At 34.4% G+C, this 24737-nt stretch overlaps 1 protein-coding gene across 2 annotated transcripts in view; it reads right to left on the bottom strand.

Annotated features, from left to right (window-relative positions):
• PHIP (PHIP subunit of CUL4-Ring ligase complex) overlaps positions 1-24737 on the bottom strand; it is a 132842-nt gene that overhangs the window by 85844 nt on the left and 22261 nt on the right. For both annotated transcript variants that reach the window (XM_008006417.3, XM_038002179.2), the window contains exon 7: positions 11721-11881. In XM_008006417.3, coding sequence (XP_008004608.1) covers positions 11721-11881 — 161 coding nt within the window. The remainder of the gene's footprint in view (positions 1-11720; positions 11882-24737) is intronic.

Below are 24737 nucleotides of genomic sequence, written 5' to 3'. Positions count from 1 at the left end.
GATTTTGCCATGTTGGTCAGGCTGGTCTCAAACTCCTGACCTCAAGTGATCTGTCTGTCTCAGCCTCCCAAATTGCTGGGATTATAGGCATGAGCCACCACACCCAGCCTCATTTTTCAATAATGTAAAATGGTATAATTACTGTGAAAGAGTGCTCATTAATATTATCATTTATTTATATCAAACTTAGCATAAGCTGGAAAAATCTCAAGAAAATCTGTATAGCCTTTAGCTTATTTAAATCCCAAAACAATGAGACACCAAATTTATAGGTTTTTTTTAAGTCAAGACAATCTTGTCATCAAAGGATGAAGCCAAGGAAGCCAAAAGAGTACATCTCTATACTTGAAAACACAACAGCATAGATATTATTTATGAGAACGTGTGTTGAGAAAGGGTGGGAATTAAACAAAATTTACATTTTTCCAATCCTAAGAATTTGGCTTCAAGTACTCTAAAAATTAGCTTAGCCTACTGCCACACCTGAAAAAACCACACATATTATGATAAAGAAATGTGCCTAAAAAACAGTCAACACGCTTCTGCACTTTAGGACGAAGGAGGAAAACAGCATCAGACATTTACTCTGTAACCACTGTTATTTCTTCCAGTACTTTTACAGTATGGAGGTAATGGTACCTATTACTTTTCCCTTCAGCATGCAGCTGCATTTCTTACTATAAGCAATTAGTATTTTTTTCTGTATATCCAAAAACAGTTCTGATTTTGTAAATACCTTTAAAAACTTCAACATTCTTCAAAATAAAAAGTTTGAGAGGCAAGACTCAAATAAAAACAAATAGTCGTACCTCCTAGATACTGCAGGCTCAGTTCCAGACCACCGCAATTAAGCAAGTATTCCAACAAAGCAAATCACACACATTTTTTGGTTTCCAAGAGTTGTAAGAGTTACATTTACATTATGCTGTAGTGTATTAAGTGTGCAATGTCATTATGTCTAAAAAAAGGGCACACATTAATTTAAAAATACTTTATTGCTAAAAAATGCTAATGAACTGAAACTTCAGCGAGTAGTAATATTTTTGCTGGTGGAGGGCTTTGCCTTGATGTTGACAGCTGTTGGCTGATCAAGGTGGAGTTGCGGAAGGTTGGGGAAGCTGTGACAACTTCTTAAAATAAGACAACAATGAAGTCTGCTGCATCCATTGGACTCTTCCTTTCATAAGAGATTTCTCTGCAGCATGGAATGCTATCTGACAGCATTTTACCCACAGTAGAACTTATTTCAAAATTGGACTCAGCCCTCTCAAATCAAGCCACTGGTTTATCAACTGAGTTCATGTAATATTCCACATCCTTTGTTTTCATTTCAACAGTGTTCACAGCATCTTGACCAGGAGTAAATTCCATCCTAAGAAACTACTTTCTTTGCTCATCCATAAGCAGTAACTCCTCCCCCATTTAAGTTTAATCATGAGATTGCAGCAATTCAGTCAGACCTTCAGGCTCCACTACTAATTTTAGTTCTCTAGCTATTGCAGTTACTTCCTCCACTCAAGTCTTGAACCTCTCAAAGTCATCCACGGGGGATGCAATCAACTTCTTCCAAACTCCTGTTAATGCTGACATTTTGACCTCCTCCCAAGAATCACGAATGTTCTTAGTGGCATCTAGAATGGCGATAATAATTGATTCTCAATTACAGGTGAAACAGGAGGTTTTTGATGTACTTTGCCCAGATCCATCAAATGAATTACTATCCATGACAGCTATAGCCACATGAAATGTATTTCTTAAATAAGACTTGAAAATCAGAATTACTCCTTGATCCACAGGCTGCAGAATAAAGGTATTGTCAGCAAGCATAAAAACAACTCTAATCACCTTGTACATTTCCATCAGAGTTCTTGGGTGATCAGGCATCTTGTTAATGATCAGTAACATCTAGAAAGGAATCTTTTTTTTTTTTTTTTTTCTGAGCAGTAGGTATCAACAGTGGGCTTAAAATATTTAGTAAACCATATAAAAAGATATGCTGTCATCCAGGCTTTGTTGTTCCCTTTACAGAGCACAAGCAAAGCAGATTTAGAATAATTCTTATGGCCCCAGAATTTACAAAATAGTAAATGGACACTGGTTTTAACTTCAAGTCACTAGCTGCATTAGCCTGGAACAAAAGAGTCAGCCTGCTTTTTGAAGCTTTGAAGCCAGACATTGACTTCTCTCTAATTATGAAAGTCCAGATGACATATTTTTCCAATATACGGCTGTTTCACCTGTAATGGAGAATCTATTGTTTAGTGGAGCAACTTTCTTCAATGATCTTAGCTAGATCTTTTGGATAATTTGTGGCAACTACTTCATCAGCACTTGCTGCTTCACCTTGCACTTTTATGTTACGGAGATAGCTTCTTTCCTTAAACCTCATGAGCCAACCTCTACTAGCTCCAACTTTTCTTCTGTAGCTTCCTCATCTCTCAGCCTTCACAGAATTAGTTAGGGTCTTGCTCTGTATTAGCCTTTGGCTTAAAAGAGTATTGTGGCTAGTTTTGATCTCCTATACAGACCACTTAAACTTTCTCTCTATCAACAATGAGCTCTTTAACTTCCTCATGATTTGTGTGCTCACTGGAGTAGCACATTTAATTTCCTTCAAGAACTTTTCTTTTACATTCACAACTTGGGCTAACTCTTTGAACATGCATTCCTCACTTGCCTTAATCTTTTCTAGCTTTTCTAGCTTTTGAATTAAAGTGAGAGACCTGAGACTATTCCTCTCGCTTGAACTCTAAGAGGCCATTGTAGGGTTATTAATTGGATTAATTTCAATAGGTAGGCCCAAGGAGAGAAAAATGGGGAAGGGCCAGGTGCTGGAGCAATCAGAACACATGCAACATTCATTGATTTTAAGTTCACCATCTTATAAGGGCACAGTTCATGGCACCCTAAAAGACTTACAATAGGAACATCAGAGATCACAGATCACCATAACAGTTATAATAATAATGAAAAAGTCTGAAATATTGTGAGAAGTACAGAAATGTGAAAGAGACAAGACTTGAGCATATGTTGTTAGAAAAACGGTGCTGACAGACTTGCTTTACTCAGGGTTATCACAAACATACAATTTGTAAAAAATAAAGTATTTGCAAAATGCAATAAAGAAAGGGACAGTGAAACAGGGTATGTCTGTATTGGCATTTTTCATAAAGCCTAGGCAATGTCTAGTAACACATTTGACTTTAATGTTCTCATGAAGAAAAGTTCCACAGGTCTTTGTGACGTGGTTGTCTACTGTTATGCACTTTGGTATCAAAATTCTCCTCAAAATCCAGAAAAAAATGGCCTATGTACTGCCATGAAAACTTCAAACAACTTCAGACACAGGGCCATGAATCATTTCAATTCGATGCAGAAACCAAACAGCACCTAAAGTCCATGCCCCCAAATTTTAATAATTTAATGAGTTTCCAGAGGTTAAGCTTCAAAAGGCCTAACTGAACTACTTATTTATTTAAAGAAAAGCTAAGTTTCAGAACAACTTGATAGAGCTCTTTTTGATATGGCTTATTTACAGATACTCTGACTATACAAATGAACTACAGGCCTTTCTATGCAAGGCCAAGAAGTCAATTTAGGCCCAGATGTTGCAAAACTATGAGGCAGACAATTAGAGAGGACAATTCTGTTCAGTAATAAAGTCATTTGCAGGAAGCAGCATAAATGACAAGGAATGGTTGAATTTTCTCTAAGTGAAATCATGCCCCAAAGAGTTAAAGAAATCAATGACTAACATTGATTAACTGAATGACTAACATTCTTGAGTGTGCAGGATGGCAACTAAGAAACAACTTGTCCAAACACTGAAACTCCCTCCACTTAAGAGATAGAAGAACTGGCTGAAATCAGCTGGAACCAAGATGGCCAATGGAATCTACACAGAACCAGCTTGCTGACATCAGAGCCTGACTATCTACCACTTTTCACACTAACTACCCTAGAATTTGCTCATGTGACCCGTGAGGTAGCATAATGAGATAACTGTGCATATCCAAGGACATTCCAGACCTCCCCTTTCCTTCCACAAACACCTACTAATCTCAGAATTCACCCCTACTGAACCTCTAATAAAAATATTGCCTTGAAACCAGCATGAGGAGACAGATTTGAGCATGACCCCTGAGTCTTCTTGGGAGTTGACTTTCAATATAAAGCTTTTCTTTTCTCAAAAACCCAGCATCATAGTATTGGCTTCTAGCACACTGGGCAGCAAGCCCCCTTTGCTCAGTAACACAAGCAGAAAACCGTATACATTGGGAAACAGTTTACTTCTGGTTCAGATAACCTGAGAAATCTTAAAATTAAAATATTCACCTGTGTACCTAAAAGAGAGGCATCAATCATACAAAGATTACTACGTTGACATGAAAATAAAAGAAATTATGTGATTTTTAAACTAAAAATATCTTAGAGAATTTGGCATTCCTTGAAAATCTACTGTTATCTGGCAGAGCAACAAGGAGAATTTTAATTTCTCTTGAGGCTACTTTACAGCTTTATGAGTCAGAGATCTCATCTCTTATTGCCATTAGAACAAGCAGCAGAAATGAATGCCAAAAATGTCTATATTGTCATATTTACTACAATTTCATTTACCTATTCAAGCTAAAAAGTAACCTGCTTTTCTAGTAAAACTAAAAATTGTGTACAATTTAAATTTAGTTCAATTCTTTTCTAGGTGATTTATTTTCTTTCTTACCAATGTATCAGACCTGTGTTTCATTTCCCTTACAAATCAGCCTAAACCTCAGGGTCAAACTTCAACACATGCCTTATTTCATTCTTGACCCTTATTCATCTATACCACCAATGACCAATCCGGCACCAATCTAACCATCACTTGCTCTGATACTGCTATCAGGATGCCAAGAAGCATTACGGTAAGGAATGTAAGCATACTAATTCCACAACACTACAAATTCATGAATCTCCTATTTACTTGGTAGGCTAAGCATAATCAGCAATCATTTTTTCTGTCTCTTTTCAATACTCTTCTATTGCCAAGCTTTATCACTAATTTCTAGAATCCAGTTCCATTTCATAATCAAGACTCTCATCAGATAGAATATTTCATATTGAAAAGTAGAACCTGTTAATTGCGGACCTAATAACTACCTTTCTAAAAAGTCCACACTGCAATTTTATACATCCCACCTCCTTAAAAATCATTACATATCAATAATCTCCTCTCGTATCTTCAAATTTGCTATCTTAGGAATTTCTTCCTCTCAACCCAGTTTTCCTATACTTTATTGTCCTCTAAATTACCATACTCTGCTTCTTTTCCATTATTAAACACGCTAAATGCTCACTATTACTTCTATACCACCTCCTATGCACTTAAAATAACTGTGAATTTCAAACGTACAAAAGTTTCAAGAACAGTACAAATGTTTCCCGTATCTCCATCGTCACTTTTCTTCCCTCCCTCTCTCCATATAACATACACACATAACTCCATGACCATTCATCTTTATTCTGAACCACTGAAAAGCAAGGCTGCTGACTTGATACCCTATTACCTCTAAATATCACAGTGTGTATTTTTCTAAAACATATTTCCCTACATAAGTTGGGAAATCAATACTAATAACACTACCAATAACAATACTGGTAACAACCAAATCTACAGGCCCCATTCAAATTTTGTCAACAATGTTCTCTTTTCCTTTTTGGTCCACAAACCCATATACATTATATTTAATTGGCATGTCTCATCAGGCTCCTTCAATTTGGAATACTTTCTCAGGCTTTCTCTTTCATGTCCTCAGCAGGTTATAAAGAATACAGGCCTTACAATCTGCAGGATGACCCAAAACCTAGGTCTGTCAATGTTTCTTCATGACCAGATCCAGGTCATATTATCTTTTGCAGTAATTCCACAAACAAGAAGCTGTGTTTTTCTCAGTGCACCACTTCAGAGAACACACAATGTCAACGCATCCCAGAGCTAGTGAAGTTAACATGGTTACATTAGTATTCCCAAGGTTTTTCTCCTGTAAATTTGCAAAGTTTGCTCTTTAATTGATTAGCATTTTTTGGGGACATATTGCAAGATCTTCAAACTAAGATCTTCTACTAGTCTCTACCCGTTAATTTAAAAAAAAAAAAAAAATCACCCACATGAATGAATACTTTGGAGAAGGGAATCCCAGGCAACGTCCTAATGTAAGAGTTTAAGTCACAAATGGGCTTCACAAGTCTGAAGTACAAGGGATCAGTGTACTGAAGTACAGTAGCAGAGAGGAACTTATCTTACAGATATGTGTATGTATTTCCCCTATCAGATGGTAAATGTTTTGCAAGAAGGGACATTAGTCATTTTTATATCTCAAATTGCTTGATTCATTCATCATTTGTCGTATATGCATCCTGTATACATCAGATACTCTGCAAGGCACTACAGATCTAAAAAATAACAATAACAAGGACAAAGACAAAGCTCACAACTTAACAGGAAAACAGAAATCTGTCATTGGAATGTAATAGGAAAATACAGTGTAATAGAAGCACAAAGTTAAGTGGCAGTACTCCACATTCAGAAGACAGACTATCATATCTTTTAACTGTCAAGTTTCAACAGTTTAGTTTCTATTAAGTGTATTCAATTTTTCAATTCCCATTCCCTCTTCAGTGTACTGCAATCTCATTCCTATCTCTAATGCTAAACCTGAACAGTTTTTGGTCTTAGTCTGTTGGAGCTGCTATAACAAAATACCTTAGACACTTGTTAATTTGTAAACAGAAATTTATTACTCGCAGTTCTGGAGGCTGGGACGGCCAAGGCCAAAGTGCCAGTAGATGTGATGTTTGGTAAAGGATCTCTTTGTGCTTCAAAGATAGTGCCTTCTAGCTGTGTCTTCACATGGTTCCCTTGAGCCTCTTTTGTAAGGGCACTAATCCCATTCACAAGGGCTCCATTTTTTTTTTTTTTTTTTTTTTTTTTTTTTGAGAAGGAGTCTCGCTCTGTCGCCCAGGCTGGAGTGCAGTGGCCGGATCTCAGCTTACCGCAAGCTCCGCCTCCCCGGGTTCACACCATTCTCCCACCTCAGCATCCCGAGTAGCTGGGACTACAGGTGTCTGCCACCTCACCCGGCTAGTTTTTTGTATTTTTTAGTGGGGACAGGGTTTCACCGGGTTAGCCAGGATGGTCTCGATCTCCTTATCTCGTGATCCACCCGTCTCAGCCTCCCAAAGTGCTGGGATTACAGGCTTGAGCCACCGCACCACCCACCCTAGGGCACCATTTTTGAGACCTTATCTCCTAAAGCCCTCACCTCTTAATGAGGATTAGGTTTCAACACAATAATTTTGAGGCGACAGAAACATTCAGACCATAGCAGTCATCAATTACCTTGACAAATCCTAAGAATGTTTTAGAGTACTAATCTCACTTTAGGTTTCTGCCTTTCATGAAATTATCGTCTCCTGGCTTCTAAGATATCACACTTTTTTTTTTTTTTTTTTCCCTAGCCTCTCAGGCAGCTTCGCGGTCTCAATTATTGACTCTTCTTTTATCTGCTTTAAAAGCTGAAGTTTCAGCCTTCTCATGTTAGATACATACGAGATAATGTATTCCATGTTCCAAGGTGAATGATTCCTAAGCTAAATCTTCTAACCTAAATCTGAGTTCCCACTGCCTACTGGGCATTTCTATGTGGCTTTCCACATAGGTATCTCCAAGTCAACATGTTTCACCTTCACAAATTTCTCCCCTTAAACTCCTACCACAGTAAATTACAGGACTTTCTAAATCACAGAAGTTAAAAATATGTCATCCTATACTCTTCCATCTCTCTCCCAACATACAAATCAGTCTCTCGAGTCTTACAAATCCTATTTTTAATCTGTCAATTCCATCCCACTGTGACTGTTTAATCCCTGACTTCTTTTATAGATCACTGCCAGAATCTTTTTGCCAATTTCTCTGTATATAGAGTTAGTTTGAATCCATCTTCTACAACAATGCCAAAGGGTTCAATGAAAAGAGAAATTCTACTCACTCTTCTAACCAAATCAATCATTAGCTCTCCATTGCCTTCAGAAAAGAAATCCACTATTTAGCAGGTCACAAAAGTATCTTGATTTTGTACCACACCAATATCTCTAGCTCCTTATGATGAGCCATATTTATTCTATGCCATATCCATTAATACACAATTGCATGTTACATTCTCCCCAAGTCTGTAAATGCCTTTCCCTAAGTGTGCAATATCCAATTCAACTCCTAAATTTACCAAGCTGTTACTACTCTAGTAAATTTCCCTTACCATCTCCTACCACAAGGTTGGATTAGATACCTATCTCCTATGCTATCTCAGCACCTCGTATACCTCCTGTCAAGGTTTTATCACATTATATCAATATTGTTTGTTTACCATCCTTGAACTCTCGAAGAACAAATACTACTTTCAATTCTATATCCCAACGGCTTAGAACAGTAGCTGGTTCATAAAACTCTGAAGTTCATTAAAGGAATGCATAAACTCATTTTCTTTATTATACAATATTAATTAGAATCAGAGAGACATTTTATGTTTCTGAAAAGGGGGGAAAACTCTGCTTTTTATATGGTGTTCCATGTACTTTTGAGTGCCTTAGTTGTGAAAATTCATTAACTCTACTTTTCTCTGGTAAATGTTACTTAAGGAAATGATTTTAAAACCAAGTAAAAAAACATTAAAAGGCTAAGAGAGAATTAGGGAACAAAATTTGACTTGGCAATTATGCTATTTCCCTCCTTGGGTTTTTCTCATTAATATAATTGGGAAAGCACCCATTCTTAAAATACTATAGTACAAAATAATGATACATTTTCCTAATACAGAATATCAATTATCAATTACAATGATTTCCTTTTTAATTCTTGTATACTATTTATAAATAAGATTTTATTTGGATAAAAAATCAAAGATAAAATTTACTAAAATCTGTAAGTAGCAGCAGGGAAAATCTAATGACTGCTTACTGTGTATTTTGTTCAGTACTAATTATATGCATTAATTCACGTAATCCCACAAAAATCCTATGTGGTTGGTGCTATTATTATCTACTCCCCTCTCTCTTTAGGAGATGAGAAAACTGGAGATTAAAGAGGTGACGTAATCTGTCAGTTTCACTAGCAGAAGTCGTAAAGCTGTGACTAAAAGCTCTGATGTCAAAGTTGATGCTTTTAACCACAGTACTCTATGCCTTCAGCTGTCCTGTTCAGAAAGGACTCAAGAGAATTAATCCCTTGGAAAAAGTTTTCAAATATATATATACAAATATCTTAGAAATAAATCTGCAAGGTCTTAAAATACCAATTATATAAAAAGGAAATATTGATTGGTCCATTACCAAATTGTTATTTCCAAAAATAATAACAGTATGTTCTCTCACAGGAGTGTTTCACTGGTCAATCATGATCTACTATCTTAAAGGCTGATTCTATGTATTTTCAAGACTGATTTCCAAAGGACTAGTGTCTAGTGTGTGCCTAGTGAAATGAAAAACACACTCAGTGCCCACTTTATTAAAGAATAATATGAATAGTGGACATATGTGTAACCTACCACCACTTGAAGTGAAAATAATAAAAATACAAGAATTTTTTTAAAACACAGTGCCCTCATATCTTTGTATCTCTTATTATAAGGTAACATTCTGAAATCTGCAACTACAAATCACCAGTAAAAAATTACAGATGAGACTGAATTTGGCACAATTAACAAATTCTATCACATTCTTAAAAAATAAACATCTTTAGACTTTTGGTAAGACCATATAAAATAGCACAGCACTACTTTTCTTCCCTTAATTGATGTGCTTTCAACTAAAGAAATAACCAAAAAACAGCTTCCTCTTCACATATTATTCCTGTTCTCTAAATCACATGCCCTTAAAAGAAATAATCAAATGTCTAGAAAAGGATAGCATTTTTTTTCTGTACAGAGCCGAATAAATATTTTAGGCTTTGCAGGCCATATGTTCTCAGTCAAAACTACTCAACTCTGCCGTTGTAGTGCACAGGCAACCATAGACAATATATAAACAACTGAATATGCCTGTGTTTCAATAAAATTGCATTTATAAGAACAAATAAACTAGGTTTGACACACAGGCAGTAGCATGCTGAACCCTGGTTCAAAAAGCTCTTCCAGTCCGTACCTACCAGACTCATCAGAGAGCAAAAAGCACACTATTTCACTGTATTCTCCCTAAAGAAATTTCAGGAAATTATATGTCTAATTAATATCAAAACATGTAAAATGCTTCATAAAATATGACAAACAAATGCTTACAATCCCTATCACTTTTAAAGAAAGACTTCCCGCAAGGTTCTTTACAATGGCATAACTTTATATTGACCAAAATGTAATACAAAAACACAATGTAATGCTCCTTTTTCATTATTTAAATTTATTATTGTTTTTGAAAGAATTCTTTCAAACATAAGAAAAACCAAATTTACTTTAGGTTTTTAGAGGTGAATTTGAATATAACCATATTAAACTTGAATGGCTAAATTAATTTTCAATTACTATTTGAGAGCAAATTACTACTGTTGGTAGGCACTTCAGCAAATATAGAGATGCCTATTTTCCACTCTGAAAATAATACTTGATACAAGAGAAGGTAAAGGGGGAAAATACTGATGTAAGAAGTGATCTGCAAATGCCTGAGGTAGATTAGAGTCAAGGGAAAAGAAAAGTATAAAAATGCATTGCTACATCCTGCTATTTAGCTGTTTTACAGATGACTGGGTGTATGGATAGAGGAGAAGTAGTAGGTATAAATAGGTCTCAGTTTACAAGCAAATTCACTAAAAAGAGGAATCTATAATTGTCATAACTACGTAAAATTCACAGCTGTTCTCTTCAAAGACAGATAGGAAAATTTCCATTTAACTTCCATTTCAAATTTTCTTATTTCAAAAGAAATTAAAAACCTTCTGAACAAATGCATACCTTCAGCCCACAGGGTAGTGTTTAATAATAAATATCATCACAATAGTGTAGTATTATGCTTAATGAATGTAGATGTTAAGGCACCTGAAAATAAAATATTTCCAAAAGTAATTTTCTCACTTACAATAAAGCTCAAAAGCTTTGCTTTTCTCCATTCTACAGGTTACAAGAAACGATAACAAATAAATAAACCTAAAGAGGTTCTTTAAACACAACATCAGATATTTTGAAGAATGAAGTGTTAAGAATAACAGGTAATAAGAGTATTAGATATGCTCAGAATTTTTTAGCTTTTTTTAAATCACTATTTTAAGGGAAATTTCTCATAGACAAGCAAGTGGTTTTTTACAGATAATATAAAAAGGTATATTTAATAATCTCATACAATTATAAAAAGGCACATTTAATAATCTCTCAACATACTTAGGAAATGTCCTTGGTTTAAAATTAAAATTATTTTATGACATTTTGCAAAATGTCAAACTGTGTATTTGATATATGTTGAGAACTATACTTATTCACGATGCACAAGCATATTATAACTTTGTGCTGCAACATGTCATTTAGAAACTTTCTGAATATGGATAAAGTCCAAATTTAACTAAACTCTTCTGTTAGAGTAAGTGAAACCACCTGAATTTCCGGTTTTCTATTAAAAGAAAAAACCAAGATTTTACTTCAAGTTCACCTATAAGCAAAATTTCCTCAATTACATATATGAATATAAATAATACTTTAAAAATTACTTACAGTAAATATCCGTCTGCCAGTTCGATCAAAAGTTACACAGTACACAGATGACAAGTGTCCAAGAATTCGTTTATGCATTTTCATGTGCTGATATACTGCAGTTGGAACAAGTCGCTCAAGTCTGTATTTCCCATTCAGCTTCCTTGAAAACAGAGTATCCGCTACCAAGAAAAAGAAGGAAAATAAATGTAATCTGGAAATTAATTTTCTTAAATTATCACCTTTTAAGAATTCATATATTCCAATTTGTCATGTGCTGGTAAAAATAAAGATGCTTTCTGATATACATGGCTTCTAGTTAAAAGTCTTTAAAGTACTGAATAAAAACATTGTTTCACCTAAAATAAGTCAGGCACTATCATTCTCACTTTGTAAGTAGGCAAATGGAGTTAAATGACCCGTCCAAAAATCACAAAGTAAGGCATGAAGCTAGGATTAAAGCTCAGATTTCTTTACTCTCTGGCTAGTGCTCTTCAAAGGCACTTAAAACTGGAACCCGGTGTACTTTTCGTTAACCAGTAACACTTGAACACTCTAAATCTGACAGGCAGAATGATATTTAAAAATATCTTTGTAACAAGTGAAGACAAAGGAATACATCATTTGCATTAAAAAATAATAATTAAACCTGGAATCTTGCCAAACACCTGTATAATGATTCCTTATTTAGCATCCATTAGCTTTCCCTTTCAACTCATTCATTCTAATCATCATTCAAGATTTCACTGAAGTTTATCTTCTGTCCCAAAGCTTGATACATTGACTCCAGCCGAAAATGTCCTCTTCCATCTAAATTACTACTATACTTATTTTCTATACTGGTAACTTATGGACAAAGAAGGTGCTCAATAAATATATGTTGACTGATCTGCAGGCACATTATTAACCTACAGATGATCTTCTAATACAGGCTTTTTTTTTTTTCTAACAGTGACTGCCATCTACATTGGGTAATTAGCACTAGGTTTCTCACTTGAATTTAGCCTTAAAGAAAACTAAATATATATACAAACTACTACTTAACCAAGGTATAGAGCCCAGTAATTATGCCCTAAAGTTGGTAAAACATAAATATGTTGGTTGTATTATAAAGAATCTCAGTATTGCTTATATTATTCACGTCCAATAAATGTTTGGCTCATACTATATTTCCAGCCACTGTGCACCCCACTGCCCCCACCCCAAACCCCTAAAGAATCTTTGGGCCTGGTAGGAGATATACAGCCTTTACAGGTTCCTAAGCAATAATATTTCAAAGAATAATTACACTATGCTTGTATGTTCTTTTATCACAGCAATAATTTTATATTCTGATACAGTATTTCTCTTGCTGTTAGCATGTAAGTTCTATGCAACAATCTACCACAACACTTGGGAATTTCTAAGACAAGGTAGGACAGTCGTGAATTAGCATATTTAGGCTTAAGTTGGTTATATAACAATTTAGCAGACACTCAGTAAGTTTCAATCACAGCCTTGCCCCCTGATACAATTTTATTCATGCCCATGAATGGCCTGGTAAAAGACATCCTCCAATGCTTTGTCTCCAAATGTATTTAATGCAAGAATCACACAAAAACGACAGACATCAATTTTCCTGCCAAATAAGAACTAAAATCATCTTATCCAAACACCAAGGATCACTCACATCTCAGATTCACCTGTCCGTTGTAAGAAAATAAGTGATGACATGCCACATAAACATTGACAGTATTACCAAGATGTACTTTAACTCTCACCAAATCAAAATGTCGAATTTTAGGATACTAACAGTGTTCAGGTGTGAAAATATGACTGTTGGAAATAATACATCAAGACACGTTTCTTAATGATGATTGAGCATTAGTATATAGGTCAGAATTTTTAAGATAAATTTGTTATAAAGACCATCTAAAAATCAGAGATGATGAAGTATTTTATAAGCAAAAACTACTTCTCTTAAAAGAAAATGTTACTGCTTCTTAAACACAGGTTTTACTGAATCCTTGACCTAGACTGGGATTAAATCCATTTTCATTTTGGAAGCCAACTGAAAAAGAAAAAAATAAGAATAACCTTTTCAAAGTTACTTTACAGTCAAATTTTTAAGCAACATTTTCCAGAATTAGGTGAAATATATTTATAGCTAACACTATATTCCACAGTATCATTTGTAATGCTTAGCTACCAATTAACTATTGGCTATCTATACTATGACTATATTCTGAAAGAAAAGGTACTTAGCAGAGTCCTGGCTCTCAAACATTTACAAACTTGTGTAACAGCACTAAAAGATGTGACATACAGAAAGAACATATGTAGATTCCCAGGTAATAAGGTGGTGGTTCAAACTTTCTAACCATAGGATTTAGAGGAGAAAATGTAAGTATAGTTCAGTAGTTGCACAACTGAATGAATTTGGGGAAGGCGTGACCATATCAAATAGGTAGATAATTTTTATAAAGATAGGAGGATGAGCTAGGACTCACATTCGATGAACTCACATTTTCTTTTATAATATCATTTGGAAAATGTCTCTCTCTCCTATCAGATCTTAAGTACCTTAAAGACAAAAACTCTCTTATGTTTCTCAAACCTGAGTATAGCGCCTTTTAAATTTAAAAAGTATATAAATAAATCTTCCTTAATAATAAGATATACAAGATGGTTCAATTTAATTTATAGTTTTATGGCAGAATGGCAAATGGTAATTATTCACTTTCTAAAGAAATTAGTAAGAGACCAACTAAATTTTTGAGTAAAAAGGAAATGACTCTTCGATTATTGGAAGTCCTTAAATTTTATTAAACTAGAACATCAATTTTTAAAATGAGCATGGTTAAACAGATAAGGGGACACAAAGGGATAAATTCTTTATAGGACATTATAATTCAACCTAAAATCAAGAAGCATATATGACTTTCATTTTAAAGTACATTTATTTTTGTACATATAGTGATAGAAATTACTCTTAAATAAAGCTTACCGAAGCAAATCTCTACTCTTTTTTCACTTGGCAAATTCTTTTTTATCCTCTAGGATCAGTTCAAATGCAACCTCTTCTAGGAAGATTTCAAAAGCATCCTAACTGGTTACCCTACAACACTGCTCCTCTGTTCAAAACTGCAATGCTCTTCATTTCATTCAGAATAAACACCAACTTCCTGATACATCAGCCTAAGACAGCCCTGCAGAAACTTGTCTCCTATTATCTCTGACCTTACCTACTACTTCTCGCCTTGACCTGCTTCAGCCACCCCAATCTCCTGTTCTTCCAACACACCAGACATGCTCCAAACTTAGGTTTGCACTGGCTGTTCCCTCTTCATGCAGTCTTTCTCCACATATGGCTAATTCCCTTATCCCTTTTCAAGTCTTTTCTCAGATGTCTGCTACCTTCTGAATAAAGCCTAACCTAACCAGACCACTGAAAATAGCAATAGAGCCCCTGCCATCACCCATAACTCCTGATCCCCTTTTATTCAGCTTTATATTTACTCTTCATCTATCACTTATTACCAGACATATTTAATTATTTACTATATTCATTGCTTATTTCCTGCTTCCTCCTACTACAACATAATAAACTTCGCATGGGCAGGATTTTATTTTGTTATCTGATTAGTCTAAGAGCTGACAATGATGGCTAGCAATTAGTAGATGACTGACACAGGTTGGTGAATTAACAAATAAATTACATATTAATAAAAATAATTAGTTTGGTGGGTACAGTGACCCACACCTGTAATCCCAGCACTTTGGGAGGCTGAGGTGGGCAGATTACTGGAGGTCAGGAGTTCCAGATCAGCCTGGCTAACATGGTGAAACCTCATCTCTACTAAAAATACAAAAATTAGCTGCCAAGGTGGTAGGCGCCTGTAATCCTAGCTACATGGGAGGCTGAGGCAGCAGAACAGCTTGAACCCGGGAGACAGAGGTTACTGTGAGGTGAGATCATGCTACTGCACTCCAGCCTGGGCAACAGAGCAAGACTCTGTCTCAAAACAACAAAAATAACAACAACAAATTAGGTTTAAGAATTTAAAAAAAAAAAAAAAAGGAAGATTTAGCTCACAGATTTAAAGGATTTGAAATATCTCTAAATAGTGCTTCATTTTAACTGCCTGCTAAATGAATTTAATTGGGAAATAAGGGGGGAATGTATTCACTTAATTTTCTGAATATAGAGCATAGATGAAATAAAAATTCCAGAAATCACTGTTATCCATTTGAATGAAGTCTGAAGTTAAAAAGGAGCAAATACTGAAAAGTGTCATTTACAGCAAATCATTCAGAACAGTCTTTGAAATAAAGTATAGGTGCTCAAGTCTACAAAACTAATTAGTAGAGATCAACAAAAGGCCCACTACTTCTTGAACATCAGCTGTAACTACGTGCATATTCAGCCCTTGGGTTCTCATCCATTACTTCTTTAGGTGCTAGGATAACAAGTCAAATTCCCCCACAAGTCATTTCTTACTTCGCACCTATTTTTCAAGAATTGATTTACTTATCCAATCATAATACAAATGCATATTCAATTTAAGAACATAAATGAGAGAAGAAAAACCATAATTCTATTGCCTATAGCAATCAATTTTAAAATTTTGCAAAGGTTTATCTCATAAACAGCATTTTAACAGCTATGTTGTATTCCTTAACGAAATAAGAGGTTTTAAGTCTGACAGACCTGTGTTCAAATTTGTCACTATGGAGACTTTAAGAGCAAGTTACTCTTTCTAAATTTTAATTTCTCCAGTTACATTATTAGACAAACATTTCCCTATACCACAATATACTTGGCTTTCATATTACGCTGTTCTTTGACATCCCACAATTTCACAAATTTTACATAGTCAATTCTATTAATATCTTCTACTGCTTTAATATGAAGTCCTCCTACTCAGCCCAACAGAACAATAAACATCTACTTACTTTTCTTCTAGTTTTTTGTGGTTTAGATTTCTCACTTAACTCTTTAATCCATCTACAATTATAATACTCATTATGAGGTCTCTAAAGATTATGTTTTTCTTCCTCAAGTAACTGACCATTTGTTCCAGTCTTTCCATTTACTAAATAATTATTTTCTATTAAATTCTGATTACATTATCATATATACGGTTATATATATATATCTTTTTTTCTGTGCTGGGCCACTGACATAACTGACAGTCTATATGCCAATACCAAAATTTTAATATTACATTCAATTATGTTTTAATATTTATTTGTGTATTCCTCTCATAAGTCCACTTAAAAATGTTGTATATTGATTATTTGTTAATTCTGAAATTAAACAGAAAGTTAAAAAATTTTTGTTGGAAATGTAAATTTAACTTTACTACCACACCGATACCTTTCTATCTAAAACATGGTGCTTTCTTCCTGTTGTTGGGCCCAAGTTTTCAATGCAGATGATTTTTTAACAAGATAAACATAATGAAGTTACCTCATTTTCTCTCACTGTATCATTTGAACTAAGTTCATAAAGAAAGAAAAAGGTAGCTGCCATAAACGAGTATCTGCAATAACCTTAATAACTACATTTTTGAGGGCACTAGAAAAATACACGATAAAAAAAAAAAATCCCTGCAAATAAGTACTATAGCAGAAATACCATTAGCTCCCTACAAAATGTTTAGGCTTTTTTCTCCTTTTGCAAAGATCTTTGTAAAATGAACACGTACACATGATAAAGCTGCAATAAATTACCCAAGATCAAAATAAACCATGGTTAAAAAAGATGACTTGGAAAAAAATGAAAATGACTATGAATTAACAAAATACAAAGGTGTTTTTTGTTATTATTGTTTTCTAACTGTTAATAACAATATAACATGCTATATAATACCTACTCCAGTATAGGAAAGCTGTTCCCTCCTAATCAGAAATGGAGGACCACAAAAACAGTGCTTACAACTTCTGCCAACTCATGAAAGCAGAGCCCTGCTGGCAGCCTAATGAAATGCAAGGAAAAGCATGTAGCTGTAGATTCTAAAACCTGGAGAACCAATTTTTGTACAGTAGAAGAATTAAGTGAGGAGGCACAAGAATATGTAACTTGGAAGGTATCTTAGTAAAATTTGGGCCTTTTCTGAAGCAGAATCGGGGGGTACTCAGACAAGAAGCATGAGTATTTTAAGAGAAGGTTTTCATTAATTTTACTTAATTCATTTTTTTATCCTCTGTTGACTAGTTTTACTTTTTTTTTTTTTTTTGAGACAGAGTCTGACTCTGTCACATAGGCTGGAGTACACCAGCACAATCTCTGCAGCCTCCACCTCCTGGGTTCAAGCAATTCTCATGCCTCAGCCTCCTGAGTAGCTGGGTGCACAGGTGTGCACCACTATGCCTAGTATTTTTTCTATTTTTAGTAGAGACAGGGTTTTGCCACGTTGGTCAGGCTGGTCTCGACCTCCCAGCCTCAAGTGATCTGCCCGCCTTAACTTCCCAAAGTGTTGGCATTACAGGCATAAGCCACCATGGCTGGTCTTGACTAGTTTTATACTGTGATTCTAATTAAAGAAAACACTTGGAAGGAAAGCTCCCAGGTTTTCTGTAAATAAAATGCAAAAGTAATTAAAATTTCTAATTAACATCTACAGAAATGATTCCTAAATTAATAAAAGGGAGTAAATTCTAAATAATCAGTACCAGGTTTCATTTTAATCTCCACAACCTGTATTAATAAAGGCTTTGGCTTTCTACATATACAATTAAGAACTATCACTGTAAAACAAGAGTTTGGAATTCTGACACTAAACTTGAGTGAACTATAAAAATGTTGATAAAAACTTAAAAGTACATGAAAACAAATTCCAAACTGATTTACCCCTCATACATGCCATCTCCAATTTTAGATGATAATTAGATTTTCCAAGAAAATAATGCTATATTCATGACTAGACATGAGAGAGCAATGTCTATAAAAGTGACCTTCCAAGTTCATCAGTCCATTAAAAGTCCAAATAGTTGTTTATATATGGTGTTGGTGATTTCAGAATTTCTATCAGATAAATGTATTCTGTGGCATAAAGTAATAAGGCATAAAATTACTTGAAATGTTATTCATTTTAGAGATCCATGAAAATGTTCTAATGAAAAGGAAATATGAGTGAGGGTCACAAAAAAAATTGCTAATCATAACTTTCTAACAGAAGTTATGCTAAAGCCAGGCATCAAACACTCGAGAAAATGGCTACAAAGGAAGAGGACAGCAACGAAGGGTTAGAGTTATGAGAGGTTTTTACTAGGACTTCAAGAATCTGATGATAAAAAAAAGTCTTATCTGCTGCAATTAATAATGTGGGTATAAATGTCACAATACAGTACACAACAAGGAGAGGAAAAACGCTACAGAACACTCTTATGTAGCAAGTTTAGAGAATAACAGCTAGTATTTACTGAGTGTTTTACTACATACCAGGCACTATTCAAAGTATTTTACATATATTCTCATTTAATCCTCACCAATCCTTTGAAGTGGGTACTTCCATTATCCCCAATAAGCAGATATTCCTTACCAATAAGGAAACCAAAGGATAAAATGTAATTTACTAGAGGTGGAGCCCAGGTTTACACTCAGGCAGTCTGGTGCCAAAGACTATACCCTTAACTATTACATGCTGCCTATGTAGAGCAATATTAGAAAAGAAAGACTGAAAGAAAACATGCCAAAGTATGTATAGCAGATAAGGAGTGAGACTGATTAATTTTTGAGCTGTTCTGTTTTCTAAACTTTCTCCATTGAGCATACGTTCATTCTAATTTTTTATAACTCAATCTACCTCAAGGAATTCAAAAAAGCAATATGAAAACTCTAAAATATCTAAAGAGATTAGCTTAAATTCAAAGACTGACAAAAATAAACCTAGAGATAAAGATGCAAGGAATTTAAATTTATTTAATCATAAAAAAGAAACACTAATGCCTAAGCATATTACAGTATATGAATGCACATTATGCTACAGAGAATGACAATTGCGTATTTGAAAATGGACTGAAAAAACGGTATGCTATAAAGGAAGAATTCACATCAGTTTTGATTTGCAAGTTGTAAGATAGTATTACAAAGCAGGCCATCAATTTTGTTTGTAAGTTTTGTTTGTGTAATCTTTTCCATTGAATTTTTAAACTAAAAGAGAAACATGTCAAAGATAGTTTAGGTTCCATTTTATTTAGGAGGGACTCGTATAAGGAGGAATGTTTAATTCACTATAGAGCCACAACGGAAAGACCCGTTACTAACACAGGTATCAAGGAAGTAATGACAACCAAACACTCATAAATCGAGGGCCAGAGATAATTCTGTGGAATTATTCAATACACGTTGGTTTACTTCTACAGTACCATCTGGTCTCTACATCACACTGTACCAGCAAGTAGCAACCAACCAACATCAAAACAGGACAAATAAATCATCATAATAGTAACTATAATGAATGACAGTCCCAATTTCAGTTAAAGTACAAAGAACCAGGCTGCAACATAAAAAGGTAATTCTGTAGTCACCTTTTTGTCTACAAAAAAAGGAGGGCAGGTAACTGGGAATAGAAGAGTAAGGGGAAATAGTCACCTGAGCAACATAGCACCCACGAGAGCTTCTCTCTTTGCTTTAATACTATAACTAAAATAATCAGTATGCACAGCAGCTACTTTCCAGATCTCTAGATATTCAATTTTGGTGTTTAGCTGCACCTCCTGTTTGAAACATATTATGTTTTTAAAATTTAGCAGATACCATAAAGATGAATAATGTCTGAAAAGGAAAACCCAAATACTAAACTAAAATAAAACACAGAAAATGAAAAGATGATTCCAAGAGTTAAACAAAAAATTTCATGAACCAAGGACATAAAGAGCACTAATAAAAAGGGTAGATATGATAATTATTAGGAATAGTATTTAATCTTCCTCCTATTTTATTTCCTGGAAACCAGTCTGATGCTACTTCAAGTAGAAAACACACAATGACCTAATGTTTTCAGTTTTAAATATTTTTAAATGTTTATAGTTATTTTAATAACAATTTTTCCTTTAAATAAACATTTTTTAAGTTAGGTGGGTCTTTTTAATGTCAAACATTTTAATCACTCAATTTTGAGTCAACAAACATTTATAGAGCACCTATATGAGCCAAATATGGGCTAGAGGATATAAGAGGGAAAAAGAGAAGACATGGTACTTACCCTCATGGAGATTGCAGTCTAGCAAGGAAGAAAGACATGAAACAAGGACTTACAACAATGTTAAGTGTTATCAAATAGAAGGTATAGGGGAATCTTGAAATCTATAGCAAAGGGTTCTAATCACATTGGTGGTGGGGGGTGGATATCTGGGAGTCTGGGAAAACTTCTCTGAAAAACTGACATTTAAATTAAGACCTGAAAAATGAACAGCCACAGAATGCTGATGGGAGCAGAGCATATTCCAGGTTGAGGAAACAGCATGTGCAATAGTTTGAGGCTGGAAAAAGCATAGCATTAGAGCAACATAAAGAAGTCAGGATTGACTTGCACACAGAGCACAGAAAGGGCAAGTGTCAAGAGAAGAGACGAGAAGGTAGGGGGGCGGACTATATAGAACGCTTTCTAAGCTATGTTAGGTATTTTGGACTAAATTCCAGCAATTATGAGTTGAAGTTTTGAGGGAGAAAAGAGTGCTGTAACATACATAGTAAGATTTATTTTGGGATAATTCATTGCAGTTTTCTCTTAACCGCAATGAGAATGAATTGGAAAGGATATAACTAAAAGCAAAAGCTAACTTTGCAAAAGAAATCAAAGGGCTCTGAAAACAAAATTTCATTTTAGAAAAAAATTAACCAGCTTGACACCAAAATTATCAACACTTTCTCAAAGAATTAAATACCTGATCTCATAAGTATCTATCTGACACTACATAAAAATTGAAAGAACACACCACGTTTCATTGGGTCTAGAGTTCAAATACAGAGGCAAAATTCAAACAACTGCTATTCCCAAATCAACAAATGGACAGAGCTGACATATTAACACATAATTTCAACTAAAAAGGTGCTATATAAATGTGACATAAAGTTAAAAGCATAAGATCTGAGGTACATGCATACATACACACACAAAAACAGAGATATAATGTCATTGGTTACTGCTTTCCTAAGCTTCAGTTTCCTCATTAATAAAGTAGGATCAGCTGAGTATGGTGGCTCACACCTGTAATCCCAGTACTTTGAGAGACCGAGGTAGGTGGATCACTTGAGGTCAGGAGTTCGAGACCAGCCTAGCCAACATGGTGAAACACAGTCTCTATTAAACAATACAAAAATTAGCCGGATGTGCTGGCGCATGCCTGCAGTCCCAGCTACTTGAGAGGTTGAGGCAGGAGAATGGCTTGAACCTGGGAGGAGGAGGATGGAGTGAGCCGAGATTGCGCCACTGCACTTCAGCTTAGGCGACAGAGCAAGACTCAATCTCCAAAAAAATTAAATTTAATTTAATTAAAAATGTAGGGTTATCTTAAAGAGTTGCTATACAAAGCAGATGAGACAAAATGTTTTGCAAACTCAAAGGTGTTTTATACTAACATCGATATGGACTGTCCCTAAATAATCAAATCTTCATGTGTCATAAAAGTTAATTTAACTCAACAGTTTTTGTTTACTTTTTAAAAGACTTTTGTTGGAGACCAATTTTCCCCCTGAGGCTTCTTTATGGAGCTGAACAAATTATTCCTTTGTTTATAAAAATATCTATTCAGCCCAATCTGATCATGGACTTCCCAGGTCCAAAAGATGTCTGGGAAAACACTGAAATATGTAACTTCAAAGGATCCCTGAAGAAATTCAAAATAGTCATGACCTTATGAGAAAATAATATCATAATTTGCTTCACGTACACAGATATGAATATTTAACAAAATCAAACCCAATAATCACTCTGGAAAAATAGGTGATACAAACTAAAAGAGAAAATGGCTAGTGATTCCTAATTACTACTGGAATTGCTTGCCAGATGTTTTATACAAAGTGGAGGGGATATCCCTCATCACATCTATAACCTAAAACCAAATGTTATCCTATTAGTTACAGAAGAAATTAAAACACAGCTAGCTACAAAAGCAACAATTTAAACTCACCTAAGGGAGTTTCATTTCTTCAAAGTTCCGCCCCCTTTTTTTGTCAACCATTAATTTGAAAAGAAATTTAAGCAGAAGAAAAATATATATATATATTTTATACATTTGATATTTTGGCATAATGAACATTATTTCCCTAAAAAAAAAAGCCAATACACCTTGACAGTCTCTCACAGCTAACCTGTTTTTAAGAGGCAAAAAAAGGGAGGAAATAGAAAAGCAAGGGAGGGGGCTAGGGAGAAAATAGTTAATAAAACAACAAAAACTGTGTCAAATAGAAATATGAAGATCATTCAGGGAAAACACTAAAAAACAAAGACCAAGACAAAAAAGAATATAACTGAGTCAACGATCATTAAACAAAAAAAAAGTATAAAACCTTTATAAGACTAAAATTATGACTAGAAAAACATAAGAACATGAGCTCTAAAAGTAAAAATGGTTACTGAGAAACGAGGTTAAAATAAACATATTTAAGTAAGTGATGAGTAGATACCTAACTAGGAATAAAGTATGGATTGAGTAAGAAAATGGAAAGAAAAAACACTGAATACAACATATTAGAAAAAGATAAATGAACAGGAAAAAACACCACATATTATATCCTATAATTTGCTGAATTATATGTAACTGTTAACTTACATATTAAAATTATGTAATCTCACATATTTGTAATATAAAAATCATTGCAATAATTATGTAAGAAATAGGAGGAAAAATATAAACCTAAGAGTCTAAGAAAAAAAAAAAAAACTGTGATTGAATAAATTTAAGAAATTACCAGCTACAGAGTAATTCAAACACAATATTGGAAATATGGCAAAATACAGCACAAGGTGAGAAAGAAGAGTCTTCTCTACAAAGATTTGCATCTAGCTTTAAGTGACTGTTTGCTATCTTTATTCAAACTAGTTTTCTCAGAGAATCACAAATTGTAAATGTAGACAAGATTTAAGACTTTTTTTTTTTCTTTTTTTTAAATGCAAAGGCTTCTTAGCATTAATTGGATATCTGGGTAGTAAAGCTATTTTTCAAGGCAAAGTTTTTTCCTTACACTCAAATATGTCTAAGAATCAGGATTCTCAAAACTCCTTATCCTCACCCAAAACTGCGGAACTTAATAGCAACCCTCCACAAACAAGTAAAATAAAATAATGGAAATACCTAGGCAAAACACCAAAAAAAGATGACAAATGAAAGACCTAGAGGTAAGAAGTTTACTTTGCTAACATGTCAAATGTAAGAAAAATGCAAACAAAGCAATCAGCAAAAACTGCTTTAATTTAATGTATTACAATCTTTTTCACAAGATAAACATGTATTAAAACAATTTCTAAATTTAACCTTAAAAATCCCTTTAATGTATTTAGGTCTCTTCTTTCCTATCTCCCCTTACCCATGCACATTTATTACTGAAGTATAAGCAAATATAGAATAAACTATATCTGAAAACAGGCATAATGTGGGTATGGAGGTAAGAGAAAGGACAATACCAAAGATTCACTAATACCTTCGGAAGTAAATGCTGCTATGCCAAGTACACACTCACATCTCTCTCCCACAATAAGAGAATCACAAGCTAGTAATAATAACAGATCAGTGGGATCTTTGGTCTTTGCTTTTGAAAACAGTATTAAAGGAGGTTCTAGAGCACTGGAAGGCAGCGGACCACTTTGGGTCTCTTGCTGAGACTGAGTTCTAGTTCAATTTTCACAACTTACATCAAAGACTAAAGGGTTCAAAGTAGTTGGGAATTATAAGCACATAATAAAATAAAACAGGATAAGAAAACACTGAGGCAAGTTCAAGTGGGTTCTCAAATTGTACAGGTATGTATTTTACATTCCAAGTGTAATGAACTGATAACCTAGTCTACTCATAAACCTTAATTCTTAAAAATCAGTTTCTGGTTTGGTGATT

The sequence above is a fragment of the Chlorocebus sabaeus genome, chromosome 13 (genome assembly GCF_047675955.1).
Source record: "Chlorocebus sabaeus isolate Y175 chromosome 13, mChlSab1.0.hap1, whole genome shotgun sequence".
Taxonomy (NCBI): Eukaryota; Metazoa; Chordata; class Mammalia; order Primates; family Cercopithecidae; genus Chlorocebus; species Chlorocebus sabaeus.
This window is presented reverse-complemented; position numbering and strand designations above follow the sequence as displayed.